Genomic DNA, 24,191 nt, shown 5'->3' with positions numbered 1-24,191 from the left:
GTAACTATTCAGTATTGATCAAATAAAACCAAGCGTTGCAGTGCAGGAAAAAAAAAAAAAGCAAGAATCTCTCCCTCTGGATCTATACGGGACATTTTTCACAATCACACTTCTAAACACCCTCCTGTTTTCTAGTTCCAAACTGCTCCAGTTCCAGGGATGAGATGGGCTTTTAGAAAACTTACTCTACTTTAGAAAACTTTTCTACTGACTAAAAGAGTAATAACCCAGGACAAAAACCCAGTATTGTTTTTTGCTCTTACCCACTTCTCACTGAAGGAGAGACGGTTTTGTAGTCCTTGTCTGAAATCTGTCACTTCCTGTCCGAACACATACGCATATTTCACTGCAGAATGCAGAAGATGCTGGCTGAAAGCTAGAGATTGTTTACTGAAAAGCCTTGTAATTGTTTGCTGTGGAAACATTAGATCTGGCAGAGATTATTTTGTTATCACTGACAGGAAATTCTAGCTCTGAGCTGACTTTTGGAATGTAATGATCTAAAGATCTATAATAAAGTCTACCCTAAAAAAAATCAATTTATAAGGATAATTGAACTGTTAGGTTTAAAAATCCCATTAATGGAGATGTTTTAGGAGTTTTCAGCTTTGTTTGATTGATTGCACTATTGAAAGAGATCCAAGAAGCAGTACATAAACTTGACTATTATAAAAGGATTTTTCATAGAAATTAGAGGATGAGGTATAGCACTGGAGTCTGTTAGCCTATTAGCTAATCGCTTCTCATTTGTCACAGAGACATTTGAAGGATGTTGACTATAATAGAGTTTTAAAGAAAGCTAAGTACTGTGTATGTGTTCTTTGCAGATAATACTCAAGATTACTTCAGCTCAGCTTTAGGATAGAGTTTAACTGCAGCTCCCATCAGCTTATGAAAATCTGTTTTTGTTGTTAGTAGAACAGAACAATTAAGAGTAACAATTAAAATTATACTGTGCTACATCTAGTTGATGATTTGAATTCTGTAGCGTAAGAACTGCAGCATTTAGTAATTTACAGGCATCTGAAGAGCTCTAAACTTGATAACAGAAAAAAAGCAGAAATGAAAACCCTCTTTTTTCTTAAGGCTAGATTGGAAGGACCATCACTGCCTTCTACAAGAAGTATCAGCACGGTCTCTGTGACTCCCATCTCAGTGTTCTCCTGAAGTAGTTAAAATGTTTGTAATACATGTAGGATTGAAGTAATTATGCTGTTATTTCAGATATATGGAAAAGTGATAGGTAAAACCCCTTTCCTCTTGTACAGGGTGAGCAGTAGGATTTCCATTGCTAAGCTGAGCTTGAAAAAAGCAAAGCACTGAAGCTTTGAGCAAGACTGAAAAAAGGGTTTAAAAGGGGAAGAGTGGTAATCACAGGCAGAGACATAAGCTCACAGAAAAAGCCTGCTGACAGCTAATCTGCTCAATGCACTCAGTTTCAATGGGTAGCCAGTGTAATTAGCTTTGAGTGCAATACAGCATGCTTCAGAAATTGTTAATGGACAGCCATACGTGTTCTTTCAGAAAGCCTCGAATATAAAAAGCGTGCAATAAGTAGCTATTTAAAGCAGCAGGAACCCCTTTTACCTGCCGTGGCCTATGATGTTACAAGCCAGAAGCATACACTGTAAGAAGCAGTCACTTGCCCAAGCGAAACAGATTGTCCAAAAAGTTGACTGAAGGCTTACCCCCAAATTCCAGCCAGATCTCAGGGAGTAGCATCTTCAGAAGTTCCTTGAAGTATTTTTTGCTTACCTGCACAGATGTACTAAACTGATAAGAATATTTTAGTTACTGAATTAACCACATGCAAAGTTAGACTTCCAGTGTATCTATATACAGTACCTGCTGTAGCAATACTCAGCAGACAGCATCCAGTACCATTTAAGGTTATGTTAAAGGTTTAAGGTTATGTTAAATTGGTGGATTTTGCATGATACTAGGAAGGATTTATACCTACAAAAACTTTCCCGGAAGTTTCAGCTCACCTTTCAGCTGCTTTTGTATACATTTTACATTCTCACAGGAGAAGAAAAGATTACACCAAAACTCTCACCATGTTCACACCTATACCCAAATATCATCTTCAGACAGGTTAAATATGGAATACTTTTGTATTTTAAGTTCTTCTTCTATCCCTAAAGTAATAGTGTACATATTGGCACATTCTTCAACCATAGCCACCATCAGGAATATCAAAACTGGTCCAACAGTATAGTAAAAAGGTTTTAATGACATTAGAAAAAGACTTCAACCAAATTAAAAATAAGCAGGTTAATACAGAGGTGTTATGATACCATACCAGTGATTCGGATAGGAATACAGACAGGCCAAATAGAAGTCTTCGTGGTGGTTTTACTCAGGTGGGCAGCCAACTTCCACCACAACCGCTCTCTCACTCCCCCTCTCCTCAAAGAGGAAGGGGGAGAAAATACAACACAGAGAACTCGAGGTTTGAGATGTCCTTGAGGCACACACTTGATATCCCCATCTTTCTGCATTACTCACCAGGTATACCCTAGTCCTTTTCCCATGGCAGGGTAACCCACACCACCTTCCCCATCTGCTTCCCCACATGCGCTACAGGGCCTTTAGCTTCTCCTACAGTGTGTCGGGGTTTTGTTTCAGCAGGACCAGGACGGCTGTCGGACCCCCTGTTGTTAACTAGCCAAGCGGCCTCTGGTAGATTTATATCCTAATATTTCCACATCCCAGCACCCAATGCTCGCAGCATAGTTTTTAACAGTCCATTGTACCTCTCAACCTTCCCAGAGGCGTGTGGGTGATAAGGGATGTGATACACCCACTCAATGCCATGTCTCTTGGCCCAGGAAGTGACCAAATTGTTTCGGAAGTGACTCCCATTGTCAGACTCAATTCTCTCTGGTGTACCATGTCACCACAGCACTTGTCTTTCCAGGCCCAAGGTAGTGTTTTGGGCCGTGGCATGGTTTACTGGATATGTTTCCAGCCACCCAGTAGTTGCTTCTACCATGGTGAGTATGTAACGTTTACCTTGGCGGGTTTGTCTCGTCTCGTTTGGACGAGAGTGACCGAGAAGGAGCGGCAGAGAAGTGCTGTAGACTGACCATAACCCCCGTTCCCCCGTTCCCCTGTGCCGCTCGGGGGGAGGAGGTGGAAGAGGGCGGATGGGGGGGAAGGTGCTTTTGGTTTCTTTCCTTTGTCTCTCACTTCTCTAGCTTGTTAGTAATAAGCAATAAATCTTACTATCTCCCTGTGCAGAGTCTGTTTTGCCCATTACAATAATTACTGTGTGATCTCCTCGTCCTTATCTCAACCTCTGAGCCCTTTTCATCGTATTTTCTCCCCGTTCCTCTTTGAGGAGGGGGAGTGAGAGAGCAGCTGTGGTGGAGCTCGGTTGCCCACTCGAGCGGAACCATGACAGTCTTCCGTCCCACAGCCTTTCAAAACAAGCATTTCCACTTTTGCTATTTTACAAATTAGTGCTTACACTGCACTCGAGGCAGGAGTTCCTTACAGAGAAAAAAAAGCCACAGAAATTAAGAGGTTTTGATTTTACTTTTAACTGGTGAAATTAGATAGAAGTTCAAGTTCCTAGATGCCAGGCTAGAGCTTAAGGCCAGACAGCAGCTGGAAAAACCACATGACAACTTTAATAGGCCAAATCACAACAAACCCCTCCAAAGAAAAAGCATGCTGTGTTCAATGAGCAATCCTCAGAATGCCTTCTTCCTATTTGTTAATGTCCACGAGGTAGATGAATTTCATCCTTTACACTGCAAATGGTGGGAAGATAAAGTAACCAAACTGCCGGAGGCTCCAGAAGCTAAATCCAGCATTATCAGATGGAATTTTCTGGCTCCCAAGCAGCTATTCAAAGCTGAACTCTTACATGCTGTGTTTAGTAATTCCATTGTTCTAGTAGTCTGCAAAAAGTCTAAATCCCTTTGGTTACACATGATTTGAGTCATCACAGGAGTTTAAGCCTCAGGACAATGTCCAGATTTTAGTCATCTACAGCCAGACCATGGTATGACCAGCAAACTATGGCTGCCAGGACGTATCGTGTTTACGTTGATTGCAATTTAAAAAAACAAACAATAAAAAAAAACCACTACAGCACACCCCACTTGCATTCCCTTGGCACTTGAGGCAGAACAAGAGTCTTATTTTTTACGTTTTGAACTAAGCCAGTCTCCCCAAGGTAGCGTTTTCTTGCCCTTTGATGTGCTCCTCAGGGAATGCAAGGTCTGCACTTGCTGTAGGCGCTTGGAGAGCTCCTGATCGCAGGCTTGCTGCAGAGCTTCAGCTTTCTGCTTGTCCCAGCTGAGAGCTGCAGCCAGGGCTTGTGTGTCTTCTTTCACGACCAGCTGTAATGAGACAGATTTGTAACAGTCTTCTCCACTGATGCTTTAACACCACAACCTCCTCTGCCTGCACTAAGAACAGGAGCAATTAGACACCTATTTAACAATGCCAATTTGGTGATGTTTCTAGCTTACATATTTCATCTTTTAGGTTACTGTATTTTTCTTTCTACTGGTACTTAGAATTTGAAGCTATGTTCCAATGTTCAAGCAAACAGAAAGCAGTTGCTTTTCTGTAGAAACTTAGACTCATAGTATCAGAACACATCCTAATGGTTAGTTTACCTAGACTTTCCTTTCAAAGCTATGGTTTATTTACACTATTTTCCAAAATAAGGAGGTTTTTATTTTGCCTTGGGATGCACACAAATACAGCTAAATGTATCTGCATCCAAAAGACTTGCTGGTAATACAGCTGAAGCACTGGCTGTCTGCTATCAAGATTTGGCAGAGATCAAAACCACAATTTTTTCCTGTGGCTTTTCCAAGTATGTCCTAGAGTACTTGGAGGATTATCAGCTGCATTTAACAGCGAAGCAGGAGGTAGTGTTACTGAAGAAGAAAAACGGGCTAAACCTCAGCACTTTAAGACTGAGGTATATTGACAGTAGAGCCTCCAGAGGCAGGGACAGCTTCCCCCATCACCCCTTTCACCAGAGAGATTTGCCAGAGTATGGTTATGTGATCCTCACCCACCTCTAGATCCTGACTGTCCAAGCAGAGCTCTGGGACAGGTTTCCCTTTCAGAACAGCAAGGAGGTGGTCACTGAGTGCTGTTTTGGCTGAAGTGCCAGTGCTGCTGGTACCTGTGTCAACCACATCCATCTCCTTTCCTGGTACGGTCTCAGACTCTGAAAAGTGGCAGCAAAATCATTACAGCCTGTGACAGGCACAGGACAAGAAAAGTAGCTCAGACTGCATTGTTGTTTTTGAGATTAGTAAGGTATACGTTGTATCTAGATGCAGCCTGTAACTTAGGAAATCTATTATGCTAAGGATTACTACATGATTTATGCTTTTCCCCCCAGTATTCTACTTTCAGGCGTGAGAATCGTGACAAAGCAGCAAAAGGACTCCTGATCTCTCCCATTCAGAGAATTCTTATGCTACACCAGCTTAATACATCAGTCATATTAATAGCTGCTAAGCAAGTGGCTCACTCCACTCTTTCCCTCCACCTTATTTGTTCTATTCAACTATTTCAGGCTTTTCTGAAAATCTCATTTGTTAGTATCCTAATGCTGCCTACCTGCTACTTTGCTTAAGATACTGCCTTCGTTTTTCAAGGCCTCTAGGTAGAGTTCCAGGAGCTGCTTTGACTGGCGTTCTTCTTCTCGTCTGTCCAGCACCTGCTGCAGGGTGTTCTGCAATGCCTGGATTTTGGTTTGACTTTGGGCAAGTTCCTCTGCCAGGTCTGAATGCGGTACATCAATAAGCACCTTGAAAAAAATAGGAGTGCTCCTGTTAACTCATTCCATTACACCAACTGCAGTACAAACAGCAAGCCTCCTGAATGACAGAGCCTCCACCTTCATGAAAGCTAACACGTTTCACAAGGTTTTCGTGTCACAGCAAGTCAGCCTGGTTCTGAGAGGCTGTAGTGGTACTCCACCAGCCCACATTCTTTACCAGCAGCCAAAAGGTCTTCAGGGAGGTGTAGAACTGTATGTTTTTAACAAACATCCTGTCAATTTCTGGCAATCAAAGCACCAATTCTTACGTGTGTATGGGAACACATAAAAGAAATACAACAGGCTGGCACTTGGGAAGCTGCACAGTGCAGGAAGGCACCAGGAGGCTGTTAACACCATGCCTCACCACACACAGGGTGTTAGGCACTCCCATACTTGAAACAATGAGCTCTGGAAGCTGTCAGCAGCTCTTCATCCTCCCTTGGAGCAGACAAATTTGGCATGCTGCTCTACCCTCCCTTCTGAGGCTTTACACAGGTGTCTACTTTCTATGAAAAGAGCCCACCTCTGCTGTCATTTGTCCCACACTTCCTTTTTCACTCTCCTACAGCCAGAATTAGACATGCTGTGAAGGACAATCAGTGATGAAGAGCATCCTCCTCAAACACATGCCCTGATGGTGAAACAAGTCAAGGAGAAATTTCAGTCTAGCATCACAGCCAAAATACAACAGCTGAATTAAACTTTGAGATCTCGTGTGCTTATTCTGTTCTGTGCCATCTACTGCAATAAATGGATGTTGAGCAAAGCTAAGAATAGTTTTTCCCTGTGTACCTGTAAGTCTTCTTCGGACATCAGGATGATATTAGACAGGTCATCCTTCAGCTGCCTGGCCAGCTGCTTCCACTTCTCTGCAGCACCGTCCACTTCATCCACATCTGAGAGCCAGGTTGTTCCGCTGCCTGACACGAGTCACCCGCGAAAAGATGGAAACACAAGTAAGCAACACAGGAACAAGAGCCCTGACTTTGTGCTGGAAGCTGTGTGACGCTGTTTAGGGTTGTTTGATCAGCATCAAAACAGCAGTGAGGTCTGTTACTCCCACTTCTCAGAATCGCAGAATGTTAGGGATGGGAAGGGACCTTGAAAGATCATCTAGTCCAATCCCCCTGCTGGAGCAGGAACACCTAGATCATGTCAGACAGGAACGTATCCAGGCAGGTTTTGAATGTCTGTAGAGAAAGAGACTCCACACCCCCCCCGGGCAGCCTGTTCAGTGTTCTGTCACCCTCACCGTAAAAAAGTTTTGTCTCATATTTATGCGGAACCTGTGTATGGAACCTCCTATGTTCCAGTTTCCACCCACTGCCCCTTGTCCTATCATTGGGTGTTCCAAAGAAGAGCCTGGCTCCAGCCTCCTGACACTCACCCTTCACATATTGACAAACATTAATAAGGTCATCCCTTATTATGGAAGAGGCCCAGCTCCCTCAGCTTCTCCTCCCAAGGAGGATGCTCCCCTCGTGGCTCTGCTCTCTCCGTCGCTCGCTGTTTTGTTCGCTGGGTTTGCAGGAAGAGGAGCAAGCAGCCAGGCAGCACAGGCTGTTCCTGAGTTAATATCAGGAGTATTCTTGGCTCGGGGAGCCCACCCAGCACCCCCAGCCCGTACCTGGGCTCCTCCCGCCCCACTTCTCGTCCTTCGCCAGCGCCACGAACTTGGTGTTGGGCGGCAGGCACCTGAAGTAATCCTCATCGTCCACGATGGTGCCGTCCTCCGCCAGCACGATGGTGATGGGCTCCAAGGCTTTATCGATGGCCAGAACACCGCTGGCTGAGGCAAAAAAAAGAAAGAAAACACCAAAAAAAACACAACATTTTGCGTGACAAGCACGGGGGACGCGCAGCTCTGTCACCCCACCGCGGGGCCGGGCAGCGCCCTGAGGCGGTCGAAGCCGCCTGAGCAGCGGCCCCGGCGTTGTCCCCTCACCTTTCTGTCGCAGCTCCCTCAGGCAGGAGGCGGCCAGGCCGTGCTGTTTTCTCCCCCCTCCCCGCCTCACCAGGCAGCGTTTGGGCCTCGCCGCCATGGCCGGGCTCCCTCCCCGGGCACGCCGGGACGTGTAGTTCCGCCGGGCGGCGGGGCGGGCTGTGCCGCCGGCTGGGCGGGGATGGATTAACCGGGCCTGCCAAGATGGCCTCCTCGGAGCAAGCGGAGCAGCCCAGCCAGGTACGCGGGGCCGGCGCTCGCTGCCCGCTGTGCTCCGCCACCCCCCCGGGGGCGGGCCGGGGCCGGGGCCGGGGCCCGGGCGCTGCCGCCGGGGAACGATCGTGGGCAGGGCCCCGGGACTCAGCGCCCCCCCCCCCCCCATCCCGCCTCACGCGACCCCGGCGCCCTCCCCCCCCCCCCCCTTCTCCTTCACCCTCCCCAACGGTCGCTGCTTGCTGAGGAGGCGCCGACCCCCCCCGGGCTGTGTAGGAAAAATGAGGGGGGAAAAAAACACAAAAAATACCAAAATCCCCCTCCAAAACACGGGAAGGGAGAGCAGGCAGCTCGGGGGGCAGCGGGGTTGGAGGTGGGCAGCGTTGGTTGGGGGAAATGGTTGTGGTTGTGGTTCTGGCTGGAAACAGTGAGAAAGTCTCAGGGCCACAGTCATGAGAAAGGCCGGTTTATTGCTTATTACTAAAAAGGCCGGACGGCACCTCCAGGTTCAGCAGGGCTTCGAGTCCCCGAGATCCCTGCAGAAAGGGCAGCGCCGTGACAGATGCAGCCCAAACCTTGTCAGCAACCGAGTGTGGAGGGTGAAGGGTCCGTGGGTTCGCTGGTTTGGGTGCATGCTCAAGGAATGCACTGAAAATGCCATGGTTTTATAAACCAGGACCTGAAATGAAAAGGGAATCATCGCAGCATGGGTTTCAGCCAGCTGTGCTGGCTTACCGATGGCCCAGTGTAACTTCAGGCCCGCTGCAAACTCAGCTGGCCCCAGTTCAGTGACCCGGCACCTTCCCCGTCCCACCAGTATCCCCCACAGACACCTGAACGTGTGGCAGCCGTGGAAATCTGTAAAACCACCCCCGAGGTGGCTGCAGCAGGGCCTTGCTCTGCAGCAGCCGGGAGATGAAAGGGCTGGCAGTTCAGCAGGAGGGAGGAAAACAGAGCGAAGTCTGCCACGCTTTCTTGTGCAATCGCTCAAATCTCTCCTGATTTGACTCAATGGCCGCGCACCTCTCCGCTGGTACTTTTATTTGGGACTGGTTGAGTTTGTGGGGCCCAACGCTGAAGTGAACTGTGATAGCAATACATTACATAAAGCATGTGCCCTGACTAATCAGTACAAATCTGCCAGGTTGTGAAAGGCCCTCTTGCCAAACTAGCGGTAGGCTTGCTGGGCAGTTTTGCTATGGCTATGTGCTTTCATCAACAGCAGCTTGAGGTGCAGGCACTGCAATCCATTCCTCGTGCTCAGAACGAATGCCTTCAGCAGCAGGAAACCTGAAACAACCCAAGACAGATCTGTGAGCCACTGGGCAGTCCACAAGGCAGCTGACTGCAGGTTTAGATAAAGAAAGCTGGTTAATGGGCAAATGTGAGTGCCCGAGAAACTTTCGGGTTCTCATGAGTTTGGGTACAGTATCCTCCCATTGCACCCTTCACATTTTTGTTTTATAGTTCTTTAGTGTTGCTTTACCTCAGGGCTTGTTTGCATTTTGGATACAGGCTGCTGGAAAGGAACTTCTCACCACAGAGACGTTAGTGTCTGGCAGCGCTGAGGAGGGAGACAATCTGAAGCCACCCTAGGAGGAAATGGTCAATTAACCGCATCCTTGCTGGAATGTGCCACATTGTATGCAAAACCACGGGATTCTCAGGCAAGAGCCAATTATTTGTGCCCTGTTTGGCTCCTGGCCTGTCAGGACTTTGTTAGCTGCAGAGCTGGATTAAAGGGCACCTCTGGCGATTTGCCTTGCTTCAGGTGTGGGAGGAAACAGCCAGGTTTGGCTAAAGGGTGGCCATGCCTCTCGGCACCCCTTCCCACACGCCAGGAGCAGCCCTAATTCTCTATTGAATTCCTCCTTCCCCACGTTGTGTGCTCGTGTGAGACACGGCTCACCAAGGCTGCTCCAGATCTGTGGTGAGAACTGTTCAGTACTCTCAAGTTCTGTCGACTTGGGTAGAATTTGAAAGCATCTTCCAAGTTTGGCTGGAAAAAAAAAGGGGTGTAATCTATGATTAAAGGGTATATTGCCCGGGAGATGAATTCCTAAGGGCACAATTTTGGAATAAAACAGAATAATGACAGTGTCTTTTATTAGCCTACCAGAATGTAAATGCCACTACTGTTGAGCGGCCACTGCAGTCTTGACACTGGTATGCAAAAAGTTGTCCTTATTGCACGCTAGATGTTTAAAGAACTTGAAGGAAATATTTACTTTCCACCACTGAAGATACTTGTTTATTTATTATCAAGCGTTCAACATAAGGCTATGAGTAGTAGCAGTGATTTGCTCAATGTGTTTATGTTTGGCTTCTGTCATTTTCTGTTACAAATCTAGCTAGTTTAGGTGCTGCAAAGGGAGTGTCAGATATCTTTTGGCTTGCTGTCTGTTTTACTCTAGTTTCATTTTCTCATTCTCATGAATTAATATATTGCCTCAAGCATTGTGGGGGGTGGTTTTGGAGCTAAATGAAATTGGAGGTTTAGGCTAGACATCAGGAAGAGATTCTTCACTGAGAGGGTTGTCGCACCCAGGGAAGCAGTCACTGCACCAAGCCTGTTGGAGTTTAAGAAGCGTTTGGACTGTGCACTTAGATTTTGGGTAGATCTGTGTGGTGCCAGGAGTTGGAATTGATGATCCTTGTGGGTCCCTTCCAACTCGGGATATTCTATGATTCTGTGGTTCTATATTCTAAAGGCAATAAACATTTCTACCAGAGATGTAAAGATTCATTAATTGGTTAAAAATCACGTTCCTTAGGTCTTTTAACAATGTCTTTGCTAAAAAAAAAAAAAAGCCCATCTCCCTATGACTCTTCCTAATAATAAAAGTAAGGGAAGAGCAAGAGAAGAGTATGGCCTGTGAATAGAGTAACCAGTTACTGATTTTTCTTGGCTATCAGTATTTCTTTGGTGCATTTCTTTGGTGCTGAGTACCTTGACAGGATATTTGGAGAGTTTTGTTGGCCCAGCCAGCCAGCAACCCAGTTCCTCAGTGTTGCATGTAACTTTGAATCCCAGTGTTAGAGAAAGTTATTATTATTTTTTTTAACGTTATTTAGCGCTTGGTTTAGATAACCATGTCTAAATTTTCAAAGCTGTTTAGTTTGGGACACAAAATGATACTTAATTGTCCATGTAATTATGTGCAGAAGGAGGAATCCTGTAGCCTGGAAGTCGGTGTGTGGCGAGTTGCTGTGAGTCATAAAAGGCCTGAAGTTGGTACAGTCAGTGGCTGAGCTGGACTTGGTACCAAAACGGTTGTGCAGCCGTTGAGGCAGGAAAGAGTGGATTCTGTGCGTGGAATTGTTCTGTTTGTTTCATAACATTGCAAGGCTCTCTTTGCTGTAGCCAAGCTGCGTGTAAATGTCATGTGAGAGACTGGGAATGGAGAGGTGACAACGTGAACAGAATGCGTTGGTGCTCGAACACCTTCTATGCTTGGTGATGCTCTGACTTGTCAGTTAGTGGGGAAGCAAGAGGAATACAAAGGCCCAAATATTAATTGTTTTCTTTCCAAAGCTTCATTATGGCAGCCTTGGGCTGAGTCTGCCATCTAGCTGCATTTTGCCTTCATGTAAAGAGATAATTAAAGATTATAAACAAAGGTGTTGAAAGATGCCTGATTTCTTGCTCCAGAGACTTCTCTGGTTGCACTGTTAGCCAATATATAGGGATTTTTTTCCTTCCCTCTTGCTCAAGTGTTTAGCCTCAGGATTCTCTGCTGTGTTTATCTTAAAGGATGGTTTATGATATAGGATATTAGGTCTCTGGACTGGATATCCATTGTTTCGTTAAATACAGGCTAATGACCCGCTTGTACGTGGAATGGATGTATTCTTCCCTGACTTGTGTCAGAGCCACCATGTTCCAGAGGGCTGCTGACTCCTGCCTTACACTAAGCTTCCTTCGCTGTTACAGTATGTGCTGTGCTTGGAAGTCTTGCTGGAAGGAAAATGCAGATCCCATTTAAAGTGTTGGACCATAAGTTATCCGACTAATCAAATATGTCAACGGGCTGCTCACACACGCATCAGAATTTCTGAGTATGCGTATTCAGCATCAAGCCTCTTACCCATCCACTTAATACACATTTTCTCACAGTAACCTGCCTTCATGCCAGATGCTTTTCTTTGGGCAGTGTCCCAGGTTGGCTAAATATTGTGTCCGACAGTCCATAAACACTACGGCAGCTCCTTAGGGCAGAGCATACAAGCATTGGAGGCTCTGGGAACTTTCTGAGGATGTGAATTCTGTGGTGGGCAGTGCAGGGAGATGGTTTCTTTCTTTGTGGCTTTGCGACCTCGCTGTTTGCTCCTCACAATTCTTTGCAAAGCCAGCTTAAATAGTTAAAATGCTTCAAATTTTCCTTGAAACATGCTGCAGATAGCAAAATATGCACATTCGTAGAAAGCTCAACACTTAACACGAGTATCTTGATGGAGTAGTTCCATGGAAATAGTAGTTATCAGCTCTTGGTACTTTTTTGAAGTATTTAACAGGAATTTTATCTGTGCTACGCTTTGGCTGCCTTGTCTCAGCAGCTCTGACCCTGTACTAACTGAATTTGATGAGAATCTCTTCCTTAACTTCAGTGTCCTATTAATCAGGAGTATTCACCATAGGAAGATACCTGTGTTAGTCCTGGGACATGACTAAAGAAGCAAAGTAGGGCATGTGTACCAAAGAAGTTTATCCACAACCTAGAGAGGCTCAACTAACTTACTAATAAACCCTGCAAGCCATATTCTTGTTTTGATTCTCATATGTTTTCCACATTTTTGGAGGAGTGGAGCAAGCTTGAGACTATTCTTTTTTTTTTTTTTTTTTTTTTTTTTTTTTTTCATCCAGCTATAAAAGATTTGAAAGCAGATGCACTGTGCATATAAAAATAGGAAGCCAGTGACAAGCCTGAAGAGAGGTGCCCTTTTCTTGCTATCACACAGTGTTGCCTCCCCTACAGCAGGCAGTGGGACTTCCAGCATGGCGTTGAAGCTGATAAGCTGGTATTTGCAGTGGTTATATTAAATGAATTGATAGTGACTGAAATTTTAGGAGATATTCAGTTGGCTCACAAAAACGAGGATAAGGGCCTCTTGGGAAAATCACTGCCTGGCTGTGACATCTAGCTGGGCCCTGGGAATGATGCATATGTATCTGGAAGCAGCTGAGCTGCAGTATGTTTGGGTTACTGGCACCCTCTTGTGGCAATGTATACTTCTTTCTGTATTTTTTGAGTATTTTGTAGATGGGAAAAAAAATCTTGAGTTGCTTTGGAGGTGTGGTGTATTGCATAAAAGTGATGAATGCAATTGGAGGACAGAAAGTCATTTAAGGACTTCTATGGTATCGCTCAAAAGTTTTAGCTTTCACTGTACTCCATGAATAGGATCTCTTTTCTGTAAGTGAGCCTAAAACATATTTCTTTACCAGTAAAATTGCATTTTTTTTTTACCATTGAGGTAACCTGTATGTGTCAGCTCTACTAAGATAAAAACACAGTGAAGGCAATATAGGGTTAGACCATCTTAACATCATGTGAATCCCATTGGAAAGTAGGTGGTTGACCAAGGTTAAGTTTAGTTTATGATAAAACTTTGGGAGAGCCAATGTATTTCAGGCATACAGGAATCAAACTTTGCTTTTTTTCAGCACTACAGACAAGCCCAGGGAAAAATTTCACAAAATGTGGGACTCGGCTAAAAAATTACAGCAGGAGAGTGGAAGCTCCTGAATTTTAAGTCTAGGCCCACCTTTGACTTTCTGTCCTGCCTAAATCAGCTTGTTTCACTTTCCTACTGTGTCTCACTCCTTCCTAGTGTGCAAGGGGAAGTGTTCAGCATTTGTCCTAAAGCTACGTCTTTCACCTCTGTGTGGGGAACAAGGATGGCGCTGGTGTTGCTGAGGTGCTGGGAGCTGTAGTTAAATTGTGATTGCTTTGAAATCTGGAATAGTGCAGAAAACAAAGGGTGCATTACTGGATCATGGAAATGGGAGATGCTCAGCGTCGGGTTAGGTTTAGTCCCTCTGCAGAGGAGAAAAAGAACCCTGGAATTAGAGCAAGGTGCCTTTGCATCCACTCTAACAGCAATACTTCGGGCTGCTGCTTTTTTAGTATCTTCCTTTTAGTATCTCAAAGTTCTTTGCTGCCACCAGGTGCTCATCAGGTTTCCTAGAGACAAAGAAGTTATTATCCTCATTTCATGTGTGATGAAACCGTCCTGTCTGTGCCCTGCAGTGTGACAAGTGTTGCAACCAAGGGTTTAGCAGAGGTAGACCAAGTTTAATGCTGTGCTCGTTCACTGCACCACTACAGAGGTTGAGTTAAGGTGAACGTTTCTGTCGTGACATCTATCAGTGGCATTTGGCTCTTAGCTGCTGGCTCCCTAGAGCAAGTCCTGCCCATTCTCTGAGTTCTGTTGGTGTAAATGGGGACTGTTGGGACTAATTATCTCTGTGATCCAGGGATTTTTGTCTTCAGCACATCATAAAACTGCTGCTGATAGTGGAAACAAGTGTCTACCCAAATGTGTAGCCTTTACAGACGAGCATTTCTACTCGTGTCCATCAGGTGGCAATGTAACCTCACTCTTCTTTGTGTTTTACAGACTGGCTCCTGCCCTGCGACTGAAACTGCAGCATCTCGGGAGCCACTGGTGAGTTCTTCTAGAAGCAGTAAATAATTTCTTGCTAATAATATAATATACATGACTTGTTGTACTTGCTGCATCATTTTGCATGCATTGCCTTACGTTTCTGAGGAGTTGGTTTTGTGAATGAGGTGTAAGCTGCCTGATGTCACCGTGTTGCTGGCCTCTGACCTGTAGCTCCTGCCTTTCCAGTGGGTCACACATGGGGCACCCAGGCTCTGAATTGTCCTTGAGCAGGGACCATCTGTCCTAAATGTGTGCAGTGCATGCTCTCGATTAGCGCTTATTTGTTAAAGAATCTGAAGAAGGACCAGTGCAGCATAATTTGTACAGAGATTCCTGGGGCTGTTGTCTAATAAAATAACTTCTGCTGCTCAGAGACCTCACTCAAGTTGTCTTTATTTTCAGACGCACTCAGAGTTAGCTTAGAAGTGTCTTGCAGCTGGCAGTGCATGTGATCCAATGTTTTGACTCTAGAACTGTTCTGGAAAGGGCTCTGGGATTTTTTTTATATGAGGATAACTAAGAGAACTTTTTTTTTTTTTTTATGGTGACGCAGCCTGGGAAGCAAGCCACCAGTCTCCTGAGCTGCATTAATTTATTTTACAACCTTCTTTTTTCTTTTTTTCCTTCTTCTTCAGCTCTCTATAACTCAGTCAAAACGTTGCCAAAAATGTTAGCCCTTCTTATTGTGCTAAACATATCGTCCCCTCGTTCTCTGGATTTCAGTTTGTGGCGATGGTGAATACAAGCTGTTTGCAGTGAGAAGACTCGAGTACTTTCCATAACGGCATGGCACCAGTTACATCAACATATTTTTACCTTGTAACTCTTATCTGGATAACCCAGGAGATGATTTTTAAGGGAGGGAGATGTGAGTAAAGACTATGAACTGGGAAGGGTCAGTAAAAAGCATTTAATGAGAGGGCTGTTCATGAATTCTGTTAAGCTCTGCAGTGAAAATCCTAGTAGCCTAGTAACACCGTGTGATCTCTTAATTGCATAGACGTCTACGTGTGAATTTACCTGAAGCTGTTACTGACAAGGGTAGCACACCAGCTTTGTGATGGATTTGGTGGTTTTGGTGCTCCCATTTAGGAGGCTCGTAGCTGACAGCAGATCATCACAGCCTGTGTTGGTAAACTGTGCGTTCTCCTTCTCAAGGCAGATTCCAGCATTACCTTGGATTTAATTAATTTCTTACTGTATGTGCAACTGAAGAATTGCTCAGAGGAAGCACACAGCAGCTGTGTATCTTTCTGTGCAGATATATATTTGTAGACATGTACAAATATTTATAAATGTAAAGAACTCCAAAGTAAACTTTCCTCTCATGATGGTGAGTCTTGCATGTGAACTAATTAGGGCCCTTTGAAAGGTGGAGCCTTTCTCCTTATTTTTTCATTATTTGTCTTTTATATTAAGCTCTCACAGCCTCTGTCACGTTTGCTTAGGAGCCATTATTGTTTCCAGCTGAGTATCTGGAGAAGCCTTATTAAAGGAGCCGTTCGGTTCTGCGAGCCAGATGACCGAGCTCCCACCACGCTCCTGTGGCTTCTCTGTAGCCAGGATCATGCACGCCGCCTTCTAACGCAGGCAGCAGATCTGGGTCCACGAAGGGGACTTGTAGGCACATGGAGCCATGTCATAAAAAATGTTTACGGAAACGCCAGAACAAACTGTGGCATGAGTCCAGCAAGTGGCTCCATGTGGAAGGGCCATGCGCTCAGGCAGGTCGTCGCTGACTTTGGATCTGGTGGTAAGCAGCTGAGGAGGAATATAAGGTTTCAGAGCCTTACAGGGTCTGGAGGAGGGGGAAAAGTGTCTCAGGACCACATTCAGATCTGTACCCTCTTGCCTTTTTTGACTTAATTGGTGGCTGATGGTACTTGGGGCTTTGTAGGGTTGGAATGTGCGTTGAACAAATCGGTGGTGCTATACCCAAGAGTGAGAAAGCAAGGAAATTAAAGCATCTTATGCTGTGTCAACGCATGTCATGATAGGGTTGAGCTGATTTTGTATTGCATCTGTGATTGTAATGGGTACTGTATCCTGCACGGTGCTGAGTCCCTTCTGCTCTGTGCTTGGTCACACTCTTCTGGGTGCTGTGCCCCCAAAGCACGCAGCTCTCAGGGGGAATCCAGGAGAAGCGATGACTTCTGGCTGTTTGCAGGAAGACTTCGATGTTCTCCAAGATCACGTAACCAGGTGCGATCCGACACGTCCTCAGTGTCCTGCGTTTTGTGTCCTCAGACCGTACCTCGCTGCGGTTTCTGGCCTTACTGAGGCCTCCAGAATAGGGCCCTACAGATTCCTGTCACACTCCTAACAGCTCTCCTCGCAGCTCCCTCGTGGTGTGCGCTGTTCCAAACCACCAGAATGGAGATAAGGGGCTCCGCAGCCATGCCATTAATCCCTTGAGTTATCCGGTGTCCTTACAATAAACTGTCCCAACTGAAAAATACTCCCTAATGAGAGGTCATTGTGTTACAGCACTGACAGTGGAGAATGGGTTGGAGGGGGATGGGAGCAGCTATAATTTTTGCAGCCGAGAGCGGACACTCATTTCCCTAGCTGTCGGTCTTGGCCCATTAAAATTTGCCGTGTAGCTCCGTAGTGGGAAGTGTAACCTTGTGTTAGCAGAGTGTCAGCATCTCGCTCCGCTGCTGTTTACAGCCACGTTTGTCATCGTCAGTGCAGGATCAGCTTCTCCTTGAGTGCAGCTTATCAGTGAGCGGTGCCGCATCCCTTTCTGCTCTCCCCAGCTTTTGTATGTGCGGCCACCTCCGATAATCCTCTGAGCACTTGTGGCGTTGGAATAGGTTTGTCTTTTTGCTGCTACTCACAGCAAAGTCCTGGGATGTGTAAAAGATGTAACGATAAGGGACAAAGCCCCTTTCTGCGAGGTTAAAACATTAGGAAATCTCCTTTTCTTCTCCAATCTTTGTTTCTTTCATCTCATTTCTCTCTCTTCTCTTTAGAGTGATTACTTAGTCTTTTCTGCTTCTTTTTAGCTTGTTTTGACTCTCCCTAGCAAGGTCTTGTAGCTTGTTAGACCTACTGTGCTGCTTTTGAGGTGCTTTCAATAGCCTGAATATGTTTGCTGTTGGCCTTTGGTTTTTGCCCAATCTACTGAAGCCTAAATTACAGCTAGGAAGGCAGTGCATCTGAAAGCCCCTCACACGAGCCTGGGCTGTGAGAAAAACCTAAGGGAACAGAGCCCATAAGTGAGGTCTTCCCACATGCTGCTATTTTTTTTTTTCTGCCACAAAACATACTCCTTCCCCTGCTGCTGCTGGAAGAAGTACTAGTAAATATAAAAATACTGGTTGCAAATGTAAATCACTCTGTTGCTTTCTTACTGAGTCACAAAATCCCTGGATCATGTTGTAAAGAGCGGGGTATTCTCTTTTGTAGAATTATTTAACTTTTATTTTTAGCATGTGCTGTTTCTTTCTGTTTCTTATTGCAGATGATAGCAGTCAGCACTGAAATGTGGACGTTTTATTCCCTTTTTTACAGGCAGGCAGAAGGTACAAGGTAACAAGAATTACTGCTGTCTCTACAGCAATTAGTGTAGAATTTGTTGGTATGTGCTGGAGCCCTCATGGCTCTTTCCAACCCTTTGTTAAGCAGATTTTCAAATTTTTAAGGCTCATGGTAATGGCCAAAATACTTTTAATAGCCTCTTTTGTGCAGACATCACAGGCTATATACTATAGCCCTTCGTTATCATGTTTAGGGAATGCGTCTGTGTTGTTTCAGATTTTTAGAAAAGCTGTTTGAGATGTTCTGGTTAACTGTTCAGCCAGGTTCACTTGGCAAGTTGGTGGCGTAAGTGTGAATAAAGCTGTGGAGCCCAGAGACCTGGGCTTTTGGCCTGGCAAGTGAGGTCATTGCTATTTTCTCTTCCCTTGCATGTCTTTGGAAGAGACTCTAGGCTTGCATCTGTATGCTTTTTTTAAGTGATTGCGGCATACTTCACTCAGCTGCTTCTTTAGTTCACCCTTTTTCTTTTTGACTCCTTTTCTGGTGGTCAAGGAATAATGGGGAAAGATGAAGAGCAGAAAGGGGACTTGATATTGCTATAGCCATAGCTTATATGTAGGCACAGCTTCGTGATAGTTAATGTAGCCTCTTGCCCATAATGAACACTTTTGGTATTTGTATCTGGTTTCCTGACCCATCAGCTGTGATCCCAAAATTGAAGCCGTGATGCTGTGGCTTGGTTACGGGCATATTTAGTTCCTCTGCAGTTTCTGTGTTCCGTTTCTGTTTCCTTGGAAGTAAACCAGTAAAAAATATGATGTATGTTTGTGGTGGACAAAACTTTTGACATTGAAACTGGACAGAGATGAACTTTCCTCATGTACTTACCTCTCCCAGCTGCCTGGATTTGGTGCATGACAGCAGAATGGTCAGTTCCTCTGTTTCATCGCCTCCTTTTAAGATTTATTTGTTCTGCTAAGCTTCCTTTTCAGTAGACGGTGGTTAAAGAGAATTTCATTTCAAGTTCTGAGGAAGGAGCTTTACAATTGAGATTTTAAGTCTGATTACTTTTAGCTCTGACTGTTGTAAGAAGAAGTTGCAGGAGCCTAACACTACGAGATGATGAGTGGGAATGAGGAAAGGTTACAGAATTGTGCCATAAGGTATGAGAGAGCTCATTGGGGCTAATAAGGGGATTCAGAATCCATTTCTGATGAACAAATCATTGGGCACATTGCAAATTCATATTGCTCTCCTTCTTACAAAGCAATAGATACTATCTTTCTGCCAATCAAACCCCACAGAAAACAAGTCAAGAATTAATTATTTTAAAAAAAGATTTTCTTCTGTCCAAACTTTGTTGAAATTAAAAGTATTTTCACTGCAGAACTTACACCTGGATTTCTGAAACACACTCCTCCAGTAGGGATACCATGTAGTCCTTATACTTTATTTTGAAGTTTACAGATCTTGGTCTAGGTTTGTAGAAAAAGTATTATTTTTTCAGAAGGATTTTTGTTTTCAGAGATGATCTGAGGGACAGGAGTGTTCTGGAGGGACAATCCTTATCACACTTCTGCTTTCCATTTTCCCACCCTTTATTGTTTAACACAAGATTTATACCTGTTTACTGTACAAATTTTCTATCTGCCACGATGGGTTTGTTCAGAGTGGTGGCCTACACTGAATAATTCTCTAAAAGTAAATCTATCCAGAGGGGATTTCCAGACAGCCAGAGTCAGTAGGCAACTAACTTATAGCCCCCAGCGAAACATTAGTCAGGATAATTTACCACTGTCAGCAGGAGAGGGAGAGAGACTATCAGCTCTGTGACCTCCTGTGCAGGCAGTAACCCTAATGGTGTGATAATGCTTCCGTTTGTTTGGGAGTTCCTGAACGTGTTGCTGTGGATTTCCAGTGCTGGACAATAATTCCATCAGGCTGTGGAAGGCAATTGCTGTGGGGATTTCAGTTTTACAGGGCCAGGAGCAGGGAGCCAGAGGTGTGTGACTGCCCTACACAATATGCCTTGGTTTGCTGCAAAGCGAATTCTGATACCGATGAAGCACACCTTTAGTGTATGTGACATTTTCATAGCTTGGAAGTTTTTGTTTTCTGCCCTTCTTTCCCCTTTTTTTTGTCTCACTACCGAGTATTCACTGACTTCTTTTGTTGTTCATGCAAAATGTACTTCTCTTTTGCTCTGTTGATTTAGAGAAATACATTATATGTGCAAAACACGCGGATGTAAATTTACCTACAGTGCATAGTTAAAGGAGCACTGCCACATTGAGTTAAATTGCCGGTCTGACGTCAGTGGGAAAGTTTCCTTGGAATTCCTTTAAATCCCAATTTTAAAAGAGGTTGGAATATAATCGTTTGGGATATAATTGCTGCTGTAGCATTATATGCTAATGAATGAAAGCTAGAAACTTGCAGTAGTTACAGGCCAAAGCAGGTTAAGGCCCTATCAGCCTGTACAAAATGTAATAATGGCTTTGGATGTCCCTGAGAGCTTACAGGTTAAACAACTTAGAGCCAGTGGGTGAAAGTATCATAACATCTAGGTAGGTACACTCATTTTTGGTTACCAACAGCGTTGTTCTATGTACTCATGCAGAAAAAATTTCTGAAAGCAATTCTCACTTTTCAGATAAACCACTATTACTGCTCAGAAGACTTTTAAGATGTTTTTGAAATAGTCATGATACTCTGGCAAAGCTGTTCCTTACAGGCAAAGTTGCTCATTACAAAACATGCAAGGAAATTAATGTACTGGGAGTTCAGTTGCAATCCCTTTAATGTTAGATATGGTTTGGCTTCCGGAGATCCCAGCTCTCACTGAAGGCAGAACGGGAGCTCTGGTGATTTGTGACGTTGGAAAAAAAAAATGTTGGCACCCACTTAGAAAATATTTAACATTGCTTGCTATTTACCTTTGAGAAAAATGAATTTCATTTCTCTGTTTATGCTCACAGGATGTTTTGGAGGCATAAACACGCTACACCTACAAGGAACTTTTTATAGATCAGGGTCTGCTTTGCTGCCAGCTGGTTGCTCTGTGTTCGTTGGCAGCCCAGCTCTTTGCCTGCTCAGAAGGATTGGGAGCACTTTGTTGTGTGCACCCCAGCTGTTGGGAAGGGTGCCTTTTAATTTCAAACAGGTGGCGGCACACAGCAAGGAGGCGCCTGCAGTGTGTGTGCTTTGGTAATGATGGGTTACGGGATCAAGGTGAGATAATAGTATCACTTCAGCTCCGTGTGCGTGGAAAATATGCTATGTGCAAAACAACTTGTAGAGGGCAGCAATTGCCCACAGTTCTTTCCGCTTAGGGAGAGGAGGGACCAGCTTAAGAACTTCACAGGAGTGTCTGCCTTTTTAGCTTCTTGAAATAACTTTATGTAGGAGACTCGTTCTTTAGAGTGCCTCTTGACTCCATGTTATTAAATTCCTAACCTGGAGAGTGTTGCCAGAGATTCTTAATTCCTCTCCTCTAATACCACTGAGCAGTTGGACTCCTCTTGCCCTTATCCAGCTGCTGTCTGGGTTGTTGTTACTGCAATCAAAGAGTTAGTCTTGTCACTGCTAGCGACTTTCATGAGATTATAACTGCTTACATGTAATAACTTTCTTAATTTCTTGGCATTCTCTTACTTTTACCTGGGAGAACACGCTGTAAGAAAAAATTGCAATAGCTACAGCGTCTTTGTAGTGCCTCAGAGCACAGGATACATTGCATCTTCATCATGTTAAAGTATGGAAGCTGAGGCACAAAAGGCAGAATGAATTATTCAGGAACTTGAAAGAACTTTCCCTAGCTTTGATGAGCAGGAATACATCCTTCAGATACTTCTGATGCCAACACCTTCAGAAGTGAGGTTTGTAAAACTAGAAAGTTGAGAGTCAGTGTAGTTCATAGATTGGGAGTTCCTAAGCAGCTCGTTGGAGAAGACTTTCCCTGTTGCTCAATTTTCTTGTGTTTCTCTGGAGGTCACTTCAATTGCAAATCCTTCCAAACGTCTTAATCATTTGGGGTTTTGTTTGTTTTGTGAGTGTGTGTACATAGCTCTTTGCCCTGTCGTGATTGTACAGACCGTGTCTTCTGCCCAGTTGTGATCCCGTAACACACCATGGCTTTTGACAATGCATTTGACAAATGCATTTCTGGAAAAGTAGCAATGACAGTGTGCATAGCTCTTTAGTAAGGGGATTTTACAGCTGGAAAGAAGCACGAGGGATAACTTCGTATCACCAGCCACGCTCACAGTCTGCCCTGCTTTTTTACATTATGTTCTATCTCTTGGTCAGAGCAGGATTGTCCTCTGCTGTCAGCTGTTCCTTGGGATGCAGTTCTGCAGCTCAGCACTCCTTCCTGGGATGGAGCATCCCTGCCATGCAGCGAGAGTTTCCTGTGTCTCCCCTCCAGCTTGCTTCTCCTGTTTGTGTGCCACCCCAAGTGATTCCTTTTCTCCTTAAGCATCTGCACCCTTCAGATGTTTGCAGACAGTTATCACATCATTTCTTCTCTCCCCACCCCCATCCCGGTCTCTTAGCCAAGCTCTACATATTTAGCTCATTTAATCTTTCCTCATAAGTCAGGGCTGTAATTGACAGCTCTGACACGAAGAGTCGCATTGGTTACACACGCTGCCAACAGGATATAAATACTTTCTGTGCGGTGATTGAGAATTACAGTCAAGACTGAGATGAGTCCCCCCCCTCCCCCTTGACGCTGTATTTTTGACAACCCCTTTCTCAACATCAGGTTGCCACAGGCTCAGAAAGATGAATTTGGGTCTTACTCCAGTGGTCAGTGCCCTAGGCACTGGTGTGTTTCAGAGTGGTTGTTTCAGGTCACTTGGGAATTCACTGTTAAAGCCACATGGGATTCTGTTCTGACCCGAAATTCTTACAGAGGTCTTCCCTGTGCTTCTTCTGGGCCTGTAGAGGTCTCAGCCTGCTGCTGGCCCTTCTTGCTATGCACACACACGCTGAAAGAGGTGTTGCAGCCACTGCCCTGGTGCTTGTGTTTAAGCAGTGCCGTCGGGAGGCTCACAGCACTGGTGCTGGCAGGGATCTGTGCCTCAGATACTCTTGGCACTGACATTCCTCACGGTCTCTGCCAAGAGGAAGCTCAGGATGCTATCGATCCGATTGGCATAGCTGTGAACGAGTTCAGGGTTCCTGCTCCTACATGTTGGGCCTGGGAAGAGTCTTTTAGCCCAGCCCAGGGAGGTGTTGCGTTGGGAGCAGAGGTAGCTCCGTACTGCGTGTCCAGGAGTGAGAACATACAGATCCGTTTCCAGCGAAACAGATCTGGAGGTTGCTTTAGATGACTTGTCTCCTCACGTTGGCTGCATTCGTTTCAAGAAGATAGGTGGAGCTGACAAAGGCTGGGGGACTGGGAAATGAATTGTCTGCCTTCTAATGTTGTGTTCTGTGAAGCTTCATATGATACAGCTTCCCCAGCGGGGCTAGTTCACAAACATTACATGTATTATTGCAAAGCATGCAACATAAAGAGAGCATTTATGAAAGGGAATATCAGAGGAAACATTATAGCAGGGACCTTTATAGCCTTTCCATTATTATGGTTTAAATCTTGACGTGGTCTTTATTTGCAATGACACTGGGACCAGTAAAGAAGTGTTTCTTCTCTTCCCCTCCCCTCCCCTTTCTCCCATCTCCTTTTCATTCTTTTCTTCCACATCCTGTTCTGAAGCTGTGGTGCAGAGATACAAATCGTTAAACATGCAAGTAGTCGGAGAGCCAGGTTTCAGTTTGTGTGGAATCAGCCCCTTTTGACTCAGAAGTTGGAAACCAGATGACTCACTGCGATGCATGTTTGTTGTTTTTAATAACTGTCATTTTGCAAAATATGGTCAAAGCTTCAAACCCTGACTTCTGGAGTAGGGGTGGTGTGTATTTATTTTTAATTTGGGAGGCTATAAGCTGGAATGTGTTTGTAGCTGCAGTCTTCCCTTAAAGTCTGAGATAAAATGAATTAGAGCATTGACAGCGTGAAAGATTTTAGAGCTTTTTTTTTTTCTTTTACCTGAAAAAAATATTCATTTTCTTGAT

General features: G+C 44.8%; 2 protein-coding genes across 3 annotated transcripts in view; one reads left to right on the top strand and one right to left on the bottom strand.

Moving 5' to 3' along the window:
• Positions 1-3,613: 3,613 nt before the first annotated feature.
• Positions 3,614-7,937, bottom strand: DFFA (DNA fragmentation factor subunit alpha). The gene is made up of 6 exons (XM_084494896.1): positions 7,749-7,937; positions 7,431-7,592; positions 6,596-6,723; positions 5,599-5,788; positions 5,046-5,200; positions 3,614-4,352 (listed from the first exon to the last, which is right to left on the bottom strand). The coding sequence occupies exons 1-6, from the start codon at positions 7,843-7,845 to the stop codon at positions 4,149-4,151; spliced, it is 936 nt and encodes a 311-aa protein (XP_084351022.1). The 5' UTR covers positions 7,846-7,937; the 3' UTR covers positions 3,614-4,148.
• PEX14 (peroxisomal biogenesis factor 14) overlaps positions 7,880-24,191 on the top strand; it is a 77,806-nt gene continuing 61,494 nt past the window's right edge. The window contains exons 1-2 of one of the 2 annotated variants that reach the window (XM_084494894.1): positions 7,880-7,985; positions 14,580-14,627. In XM_084494894.1, the coding sequence (XP_084351020.1) occupies positions 7,950-7,985; positions 14,580-14,627 (84 nt within the window). In that variant the 5' untranslated portion in view covers positions 7,880-7,949. Of the gene's footprint in view, positions 7,986-14,579; positions 14,628-16,234; positions 16,381-24,191 lie in introns of those variants that run through there. The other variant, XM_084494895.1, reaches the window with a different exon arrangement.

The sequence above is a fragment of the Aythya ferina genome (assembly GCF_964211825.1).
Source record: "Aythya ferina genome assembly, chromosome: 21".
NCBI classification, from domain to species: domain Eukaryota; kingdom Metazoa; phylum Chordata; class Aves; order Anseriformes; family Anatidae; genus Aythya; species Aythya ferina.
Note: the sequence above shows the minus strand (reverse complement) of the source record. Positions and strands in the feature narration are given on the sequence as shown.